The sequence below is a fragment of the Heptranchias perlo genome, unplaced genomic scaffold (genome assembly GCF_035084215.1).
Source record: "Heptranchias perlo isolate sHepPer1 unplaced genomic scaffold, sHepPer1.hap1 HAP1_SCAFFOLD_56, whole genome shotgun sequence".
Taxonomy (NCBI): Eukaryota; Metazoa; Chordata; class Chondrichthyes; order Hexanchiformes; family Hexanchidae; genus Heptranchias; species Heptranchias perlo.
The window spans coordinates 4,072,022-4,083,103 of record NW_027139581.1 but is presented as its reverse complement, the minus strand read 5'-3'; the positions used below and the strand labels follow the sequence as shown (position 1 = coordinate 4,083,103).

Genomic DNA, 11,082 nt, shown 5'->3' with positions numbered 1-11,082 from the left:
ATCACCCACAGTCATTTCTCGGCTGCAATCCTCAACCTGCCCTTTAACTCTCCGCGTGTTAAGGAATCAAAATTCATTTTTTGATTGGGAAACTGCAGGAACAGAGTGAAACGGGTCTGGTTGAGTCCCTGGATTCAATGTGCACTGCGGATAAATCGGTATACATTATAAATGAATCGCCAAGAGTGAACATGACCAATACAATTATATGAAAACTGTAAATGAAGCCGCTCATTATTGTTGGATCAGTCCTGTATGAGCACAGATTCTAACTTTATTCCTGAGAGAGGTCTCATTAAGATAATGTCCTGGACTTTGAGATGTTTGTGTTACATCCACCATATGATTTATATCGGAGTCAAAGCTGCTGATGTAATGTGTTTGTTCAAGTGACTGTAACTAATAGCAATGATCAGGAGTATAACCGTGTCAGTGGAAACTTGTCTCCTGTATAAATCAGGGTTCATTGGAATTGATCAGTTCAGAGTGTCTTCTGGATTTATGGTTCCCAGACCAACAGAAGTGACTGCTTCTCACAGCAATGGGATATCCAGTAATGTTTCAGATAGAAGATATTTATTATCCTGCTCTTGCAGCCGTTGGAGTGCCAGGTTAGCAGTTATTTGGGCGGTTAATGGTGTAAATCGGTGTTTACTGTGCTGCTGTACTTTGCAAAATATTTTTTCTCCCTGCATGTTTTACACAGTGTCCTGTTCTGTTCTATCAGTTGAATGATGGAATGTGTTAAGTTGGTCTTGTAGGAGCTGGTCTGTAATGATCTTTGTGAATCCAAACCTGGCATTGTTACTGGACAATTCTCTGTACTGAATGTACTGTTCAATAATGGTATCTCCTTAACTTCTAAACGTTCAGACTTGTCGCAATTCCATTATATCTGTAGTGACCTTTGAATATCACAAACTGGCATTGTTACTGGATAAATCTCTGTACTGAATGTATTGGAATCAGGTGTCAGGGCTAAGAGCTGGTATCAGACCATCAGGAGCTGTTAACAATTTAATGTTGTGGAACCAACGTGTCCTGGAATATGTTTTCATAAATGTGTTTTCAGTGATTGATAATGAAACAGCTCACGGTCTCAGTGTTACAAGGAGGCAGAGCAATGTCCCCCCTCCCCAATAACATGGTTCAGTTTAACAGGGGATTCAGTGTATTTATTGATTATCACTTATGAAACATTATTTCATAATGTTCATCTGACACGGCTCCAGAGGTCTGGTTATTGAACTGAGTTTGCTGCTGACTCTTTCACATCTCCTTTTCTACTTCACTGTGGATGGGTTCATTCTAAAATACAATGTTTTGGTGTTGTGCTGTGTCAGTTTGCACTGAGTCTGTTGGGATCCTGAGCCCTCTGTTTATCCGTCGATTCGAAGTTGCAGCGGTGACGTTGGCGTTTTGTTAATTGAACAACACCGCCATCTAATGGTGTACTTTATAATTACAGGAGAAGGAATTTCAATTATTGTGAAGTTTGTCTGGAAGAGGCATTTGATTCTGTTTCTTCCATGATTTGCAGATGAAGCAAACAGTGTAGGCGAACAGGTGGAGACTTGGAAATCTGTAGTAACATTAAACTATTCCACAGAAGCTTCACTATTTAACAAATTGACACTGAGAATGGAATCTGTGGAACACGGGGCTGGTGAACGGAATGCACGGCAGGATGTTAGGATTGAATCGGATGTGAAATAGGGACATTGAGAAAGAGAGTAGAGAGTGGAGAATAATAGATAGAGGAGCGATAGAAACAGAAACAGAGACGGAAAGGGAAAATGAGAGGAGGGGGGAGGAGTAGTGCGAGAAGAGAAAGAGATAGAAAACGGGAGAGACAGGGAGGGAGAGAGAGTTAGCGAGAGAGAGAGAGAGAATGCGTGAGAGAGCGACAGCAGGGTGAATAATTCATCGGAATGAACTGTTGAAACTTCCAGTTCAATTATGCAGAGGAAATGTGACTTGAAGATGTTAATAGGAAGTTGTCAGATTGTGAGAGCTGGGTGTGTTTATCGTTATCAGGGCCTCAGTCTGTTTTGGTGATTGTTACTTTTCCTTATTCACTGACTGAATAAATAAACATAATTCGAATGTATTTAAAGCATAGAATCAATGATTTCTTGATCCTAATGAATCATTAGGATACTGTATTCTGAAAACTCGGTATCAGCGGAATTCAATGAAGATCGAGGTTGATTTAATGAATACATTTTAATTTAATTTTAATTGAATGTGCAAAGTAAATTTAATGAACACATTTTATACCCAACGAGCTCTGCACCAATAATCACTGAAATGAACCGTTCAATGTATGAGTTGGATTGTGTTAGTGGGACCGATAGATTAGATTTCCTCTCACACTCTGCTGCAGTCTCTCCCTGTGAATCCCAGCCTCTCCAACCACCACATTGAATCCTCTGTCTCCTCATCCATTGCTTCAGTTTATCCGCTTTCTCAAACTATCTGCTCCTGACTCCCCTCCAGCTCCGACATGTCCTTTTCCTTGTCTACCTCCCAATCTCACTCACTGGCTCGGCCCCCAGCTGCCTCTTCCAATCCGATACAAAATCTCAAACTTGCCGGTGCGACTCTCGGCCTTTCCCCGTTTTGTGTCAGCCCCTGTAGGCTCTCTTCACCCAGAGCAACAAACCAGCTGCACCTCCCCGAGTCCCCTCACCTTCCCGGCCATCGCTCTCTTTCCCGTCAGTCTGGAGACAAATCCGGCTTCAGCACGTTGGATTCGCGCTCGGTAAAACTCCATCTCCCTTCCCCACTGGCACTGCGCTCTCACTCGGCCCTTCCAGTGGATCCAGTGCTCATTTATTCACTTTCTTGAGCGATTTCACAATTCATTATTGATAATTGAGTTTATAAACATTTCTCTGCCTGAAAGCGCTGTTCAGTTGAATGAATCAGTTTCCACCGTTCGATGCAGCAACAAAGCTGGAAATTTAACCCCAGATCCTGTCAAATTGCTGCTTTGGCTCCAGGTCTGATCAGTAATTTCTCTGCTTCCTTTTCTCTCTCTCACAGTTAACTTGGTGGCGATTGTGATCCTGTCCCGAGGAAAGTGCGGGCTCTCCAAATGTATCAGTCGCTACCTGGTGGGAATGGCAGTGGCCGATCTCCTGGTCGTTATCACAGATCCAATATTGACACGGGTTGGTAAAATTTATTTCCCAGATTCATTCGTGTTCATTACTCCCGTGTGTCGTCCCATTATGTTCTTGGGTTATGCAGCCACGGTGGTTTCTGTCTGGCTCACAGTCGCTTTCACCTTTGATCGATTTGTGGCAATTTGTTGTGAGAATCTTAAAACAAAATATTGCACCGAGAAAATGGCGGCTGTAGTTATAGGAACAGTGAGTGTGTTGGGCTGTTTAGAGAGTGTTCCCTGGTACTTCATATATGAACCTTACCTTATAATTGATAATGTTCCCCGGCATTGTATCTTTAAACTGAACTTCCGCACTTCCCCAGTATGGGCTGGATTTGAGTTATTTCACCTCATTTTAACCCCTTGTGTCCCGTTCTTTCTGATTTTGCTGCTCAATGTTATGACGGTCAGACGCATTTTGGTGGCCAGTCAAGTCCGCAGGGGACTCCGGGGCCGCAGTAATGGAGAGAATCACAAGGATCCAGAGATGGAGAACCGAAAGAAATCCATCATTTTACTCTTCAGTATATCGGGCAGTTTTATCCTATTATGGGTGACCCAGGTTGTAAATAACATTTATCGGCGAATTTCAGACACTCGGTATTATAATTCCTACACTGACCCTCGTTTTATCACACAAGCCACATCAGGAATGCTGCAGCTTCTCAGTTCCTGCACAAACACGTGTATTTATGTCCTGACCCAGGCGAAATTCAGAGAGGAGCTGAAGAACGCGGTGAAATACCCACTCAATCTAATTGTTAAATTAGTGAAATCATAGAAAGAGCTGAAGGGTTTCAAGCACTAGAACTATTTCTGGCCATTTCATACTCCACCCCCTGCACTTCCCACCGGGTGGAAAGTACATTTTATATTCGCTGAAATAATCTTAAATCTGATTCCAATATTGCATTTAATTGATAATCTGACCTATTGAGGCGTGATTCGCTCTGCAGACAGCACATGAATTGTTGCTCAAACAGGCGGCACCGAAGAGCTCAGCTGGACTTTAACTAAATGGCCGCCCTGCAAAATGGGCAAACCTGTCAATCAAAGTAGGTGCTGTGGGCCTGATCAGAATGGGTGCACTCCACATAAATGGAGAGATAGAATGACAGAGATAGACAGACAGACAGACAGATCAACAAACAGAGAGATAGATAGAGAGATAGAAAGAAAGATAGATAGATAGATAGATAGATAGATAGATAGATAGATAGATAGATGCAAGGAGAGGAAGAGACATGGTGACACATCGAGATAAACTTACATATAGAGGCAGATAGAAAGGGGAAATAAGAGATAGTTAGAGCCATAAACTGAGAGAAAAGCAGATAATTGAGAAAGAAATCGTGAAAAAAGTGAAAGAAAGGAAGACTTAGAGAAAAAAAAAGTGAAAGTGACTGAAGAGCCGAAAGGGGCAGAGAGAAAAGAACAGCTAACAAGTTAAAGAAAGGTGTAAATAAACAGAGTAAGAGATTTAGATGGAGAAACAGCTAGAGACAATAAAAAAACAAATAAACAGAAAAGAGAGCAAGAGAGAGAGAAAGAATGAAGTGCAGAAACATAGATGGGACAGGAAGATAAATAGAAAAGAGAAGAGAGATGGATAAAATGGAAGGAGAAAAATATAATGAGAAAGAAATACACGGAGAAAAAGTACAAACAGGAAAGGAGCAAGTATAAATTAGAAAACAGAGACAGGAAGTGAATAACACAGATTAAGAGAAAGAGAGGGAGTTTACCAGTGAGAGAAAGTTGAGAGAAACAGGTAGACAAATGGAGAAAGAGACTCAGATGGAAAGTCGACAGAAAGTGAGAGGCACACAGGGAAAATTACAAAGAGAGATTGAAACAGGGCGAAAGAGACAAAAGAAGTGAAACAAGGGTAATTGGAGACACAGAAAGAATCAGTGCGGGAGAGAGACAGACAGCAAAGGAGACAAAGTGAGACAACAAAAGAAAGAGGCGGATATTTTCTGGTCTACAAATGGACAATGTAATTCATCAAAACGGAATTAGTACAGTGCCCTTTATATTAACACATCTCAAAACACTTCACGCAATGAATTACTTCTGAACTGCGGAGACAGCTATGTAAACACACGTGTAAATGAATATAATTACTATATATATGTCTGAACAGAAGAAGCGGGTGTGTTTATGTTGCTATCCAAACATCCAATTGTACTGTTAATTTTCTTCATTTGCATAAAAGATAATGTTGGACTAATGTGCAAGAATTAATGATGCATTTACGGAGTCTGCGTACAACGAAATTAAAGTTGTTTGTGAATTCATAAAAAAGAAAGAGGCGGAGAAAGTGAAGAGAGAAATGGAGAAAAGGAGAGACAGAACAAAGAGCGTGAAAGGCAGAGAGAAAGAGTTGAATAGGTGCTGAGAATGCAAAAAAGACAGAGACAGACAGAGAGAGTGGGGAGAGAACGAGCGAGAGGGACAGCGAGGCAAATGGGAAGAAGATAGAAAGATGAAAGACAGAAACATAGAGATATAAAGAGAGAAGCAACGGGTGATAGAGAAAAAATATACAGATGGAACAGCGATACAGAGACAGAAATTAAAAGAGGGTGAAGCAACAAGACTGAAAGATGCCAGAAAGGAGACTGAGAAAGATAAATATATTGACAGAGACAGAACCAATGAAAGACAGGCAGATACAAAAAAAACAGCAAGGTAGAGACAGGAATGTGATGAACACACAGAGAGCACGAAATTATCATAAAACAACTCATTGTAATCAGCTTGGAGTGGGTGAGTGCAGAAGCAGAACAGCAGCAGATGAAGCAGGCGAGCCAGTTAATGGCTGTTCTGGGGGAACAGATTTCGGGTTTAATTTTGACAGTTGTAAATATGATGCCTGGAGGCTGCACAATAAAGTCTCTCAGTCTTGTGTAACTGACCCTGCCCTTTAGTTACAGCAGGAGTTTTACCAGCTGCTCTGTAGAGTGTGCAACTTTCCCACTGACCTGCTGTATTCTGTAATAAATCAGCCTGTACTCTTACCCCTTCTGTTGTGTTAGTAAACTGGTCAGTGTCCCACAGCACTGTAACAAAAAGCAAAATATTCTAAATTTGAAAGAACAAAGCTTATCGCTCCGGGCATGGAGAATTGTGTTCAGCAAAAAAATCATCCAATCAGAAAAAAAGGCGTGGGATATCTGCACGTATCTATACATATAAAAAATCTGTATTTTTGTTTGAAAAACACAAAGCAAGAGAGGAATCATGGATAGAGGGGTGTATCAGATTATCTCATTCAAATGACCGCATGCAGAATAAGAAGGATAGAAAATCGTGCATGTCTAAAGCACCTTTCACAGTGTCAGGTCGTCCCAAAGCTCTTTATAATCAATGAAATATTTTTAACTGTACTCACTGTTGTAATGCAGGGAGCCAATTTGAGTACAGCAAGCTCCCATAAACAGCAATGAAGAAAATGATGAGATAATGTGTTTCAGGTCTTGGTTGAGTGATAAATATTGGCCAGGACATGGGAGAGAACGCCACTGCTCATCTTCGAATAGTACCATGGGATCTTTTACATCCCCCTGTGAGGTCCTCAGTTTAATGTCTCATCCGAAAGACGGCACCTCCGAAATTGCAGCACTCCCTCAGTACAGCACTGGAGTGTCAGCCTAGATTTTCAGCTCAAATCCCTGGAGTGTAAACTGTGCCCAGGCAAGGACCATGACTTGGTTAAATAAAGTTTACCAATCCATATATTAAATTTAAGGCTCCAGAAATCAGACACCAGCTTGTGCAACCTGGACTCCAGGTTCCAACATTTCTCTCAAAATGATTGCTGATTTTATTTTCATCCGCCAATTGTACAGTGTCCACAGAAAGAAGCTAAACGGAATAAAATCAAAAAAGAGATCCTTCTTAATAACATGAATCAATGCGACTAGTTGTAATGTAGGGGACGGCAACACACAGCAATTTGGAGATGCGTGTAACAAGGATGCTACAGTAATCATGGGTGACTTTAATCTACATATAGACTGGCCAAACCAAACTTGCAATGATATTGTGGAGGATGAATTCCTGGTGTGTGTACGAGATGGATTTTTTAAAACCAGCACGTTGAGGAGCCAACGAGGGAACAGATTATCCTAGATTGGGTATGGTACAATGAGAAGGGGTTAATTAATAATCTTATTGTGCGGGTCCTTTAGGGAAGAATGACCATAACATGATAGAATTCTTCATTCAGATGGAAAGTGAAGTAGTCCAATCCGACACTAGGGTCCTAAATCTAAATAAAGGAAACTACGAAGGTATGAGGAGTTTGTTGGCTATGATAGATTGGGGAGCTTCATGAAAAGGCATGACGGTGGATAGGCAATGGTTAACATTTAAGGAACGAATGCATGAATTGCAACAGTTATACTTTCCTTTCTGGCGCAAAAACACAAAAGGAAAAGCGGCCCAACCATGGCTAACAAAAGAAATTAAGGATAGTATTAGATCCAAAGAGAAGTCAAAAAAAGTTGCCAGAAGAAGCAGCAAGCCTGAGGATTGGGAACAGTTTAGAATTGATAGAAAAAGGACTAAGAGATTGATTAAGAGGGGAAAAATAGAGTATGAGAGTAAACTTGCAAGGAATATCAAAGCGAACTGTTAAAGCTTCTATGTAAAAAGGCAAAGATTAGTGAAGACAAAAGAAGGTCCCTTACAGTCAGAAACGGGAAACAGGGAAATGGCAGAGCAATTAAACAAATACTTTGGTTCTGACGTCACGGAAGAGGACACAAATAACTTCCCAGAAATGGGAGGGAACCAAGGGTCCAGTGAGAAGGAGATAAAAATCGTAATTAGTATTGGTAAAAAAAAGTAGTACTGGAGAAATTAATGGGACTGAAAGTCGATAAATCCCCAGGGCCTGATAATCTGCATCCCAGAGGTGGCCATGGATATCGCGGATGCATTGGTTGTCATCTTCCAAAATACTATAGATTATGGAACAGTTCCTGCAGATTGGAGGCTTTGAAATGTAACCCCACTATTTATAAAAGGAGGGAGAGAGAAAACACGGAACCTAACATCAGTTAGCCTAACATCAGTAGTAGGGAAAATGCTGGAGACCATTATAATGGATGTGATAACAGGACACATAGAAAATATCAACGGGATTAGACAAAGTCAACATGGATTTATGAAGGGAAATCGTGTTTGACAAACCTACTGGAGTTTTTTGAGGATGTATCTGGTAGAATAGATAAGGGAGAACCAGTGGATGTGGTACATTTGGATTTTCATAATGCCTTTAATAAAGACCCACAAAAGAGGTTCGTGTGAAAAATAAAAGCACATGGGATTGGGGACAATACACTGGCATGGATTGAAAATTGGTTAACAGTCAGGAAACAGAGGGCAGGAATAAATGGGTCTTTTTCTGGGTGGCAGGCGGTGACTAGTGGGGTACCGCAGGGATCAGTGCTTGGGCCCCAGCTATTCACAATATATATCAATGATTTGGATGAGGCAACCAAATGTAATTTTTCCAAGTTTGCTGACGATACAAAATTAGGTGGGATTGTGAGTTGTGTGGAGGATGCAAAGAGGCTTCAAGGCGATTTAGGCAAGTTGAATGAGTGGGAACATACATGTCAGACGCAGTATAACGTGGATAAATGTGAAGTTATCCACTTCGGAAGGAAAAACAGAAAGGCAGAGTATTAATTAAATGGTGATAGATTAGGAAATGTTGATGTACAAAGGGACCTGAATGTCCTTGTACGCCAGTCACTGAAAGCAAGAATGCAGGTGCATCAAGTCTTTCGAAGGTTAATGGAATGTTGGCCTTCATTGCAAGAGGGTTTGAGTACAGGAGCAAGGAAGTCTTACTGCAGTTAATTAGGTGCTTGATGAGACCACACCTGGAGTATTGTGTGCCGTTTTGGTCACCTTACAGAAGAAAGGATATACTTTCCACAGAGTGAGTGCAGCGAAGGTTCACCAGACCGACTCCTGGGATGGCAGGACTGTGGCATGAGGAGAGATTGGGCCGACTCGGCCTGTATTTACGAGAGTTTCGAAGAATGAGAGGGAATCTCATTGAAACGTATAAAATCCTGACAGGGCGAGACAGACTGGATGCAGGGAGGATGTTTTTCACGGTTGGGGGTCCATAACGAGGGGTCACAGTCTCAGGATACAGGGTAAGACATTTAGGACTGAAATGAGGAGAAATTTCTTCACTCAGAGGGTGGGGAACCTGTGGAATTCTCTACCACAGAAGGCTGTGGTGGCCAAGTCACTGAATATATTGAAGAAGGAGATAGACAGATTTCTAGACAAAGAAGTCATCGAGGGGTATGGGGAAAGAGCGGGAATATGGTATTGAGACTGAGGATCAGCCATGATCATATTGAATGGTAGAGCAGGCTCGAAGGGCCGAATGGCCTACTCCTGCTCCTATTTTCTATGTTTCTATGTTTCTATGTAAAAAGGAAGAGAGCAGCAAAAGTAAACGTTGGTCCCTTGGAGGCTGCAACAGGAGAAATTCCCATCGGGAATCAGGAAATGGCAGATGCGTTAAACAAGTATTTTTTATCTGTCCTCACAGTAGAAGACATAAAAAGCATCCCAAAAATAAGGGGGTTCCAATGGGTAAATGAGAAGGACGAACTTAAAACAAGTAATATCACGAGAGAAAAGGTACTGGACAAACTAATGGGACTAAAAGCCGCCAAATCCCCTGGGCCTGATGGCCTAAATCCGAAGGATCTAAAAGAGGTAGCTGCAGAGATTGTGGATGCATTGGTTATGGTCTTCCAAAATTCTCCAGCTTCCGAAACGGTCCCAGTGGATTGGAAGGCAGCAAATGTTATCCCGTTATTCAAGAAGGGAGGGAGAGAGAAAACAGGGAACTACAGGCCAGTTCCCTGACCTCGGTCGTCGGGAAAATGCTGGAATCCATTGTTAAGGAAGTGGCGACAGGGCACTTCGAACATCATAATGTGATTAGGCAGAGTCAACATGGTTTTATGAAAGGGAAGTCGTGTTTGACAAATTTATCTGAGTTTTTTGAGGATGCAACGAGAAGGGTAGATAAAGGGGAAGGAGTGGATGTCGTATATTTGGATTTTCAAAAGGCATTCAATAAGGTGCTACCGAAAAGGTTGTTACACAATATAAGGATTCATGGCGTAGGGGTAACATATTATAATGGATAGAGGATCGGTTAACGGACAGAAAATAGAATAAGGATAAACGGGTCATTTTCAGGTTGGCAGGCTGTAACGAATGAGGTCCCTGATGAATCGGTGATTGGGCCTCAGCTATTTATAATCTATATCAATGACTTCGATGAAGGGACTGAGTGTATTGTATCGACTTTGCTGATGATACAAAGCTGCGTGGGAAAGTAAGCTGTGAAGAGGATACAAAGAGTCAGCAAAGGGATATAGACAGGCTAAGTGAATGGTCAAGAAGGTGGCAGGTGGACTATAATGTGGGGAAAGGTGAGGTTATTCACTTCGGTAGGAAGAATAGAAAATCAGAATGTTTTCATATGGTGAGAAACTATTAAATGTTGGTGTTCAGAGAAAATTGGGTGTCCTGGAACAAGAAACACAAAAAAGTGAGTGTGCAGGTGCAGCAAGCAATTCGGAAGGCAAATTGTATGTTGCCGTTTATTGCAAGGGGGTTGGAGTACAACAGTAAAGAAGTCTTACTACAGTTGTACGGGACATTGGTGAGACCTCACCTGGAGTACTGCGAAAGTTTTGGTCTCCTTATCTAAGGAAGGATATACTTGCCTTAGAGGCGGTGTATGAAGGTTCACCAGATTAATTTCTGGGATGAGAGGATTCTCCTGTGAGGAGAGATTCAGTAGAATGGGACTATACTCTGGATTTTATAAGAATGTGAGGTGATTTCATTGA

At 41.6% G+C, this 11,082-nt stretch overlaps 1 protein-coding gene across 1 annotated transcript; it reads left to right on the top strand.

Annotated features, from left to right (window-relative positions):
• Positions 1 to 541: 541 nt before the first annotated feature.
• On the top strand, positions 542 to 3,953 carry LOC137315763 (probable G-protein coupled receptor 139). Its single transcript, XM_067980254.1, has 2 exons — positions 542 to 611; positions 3,049 to 3,953. The coding sequence occupies exons 1-2, from the start codon at positions 542 to 544 to the stop codon at positions 3,951 to 3,953; spliced, it is 975 nt and encodes a 324-aa protein (XP_067836355.1).
• Positions 3,954 to 11,082: the final 7,129 nt, after the last annotated feature.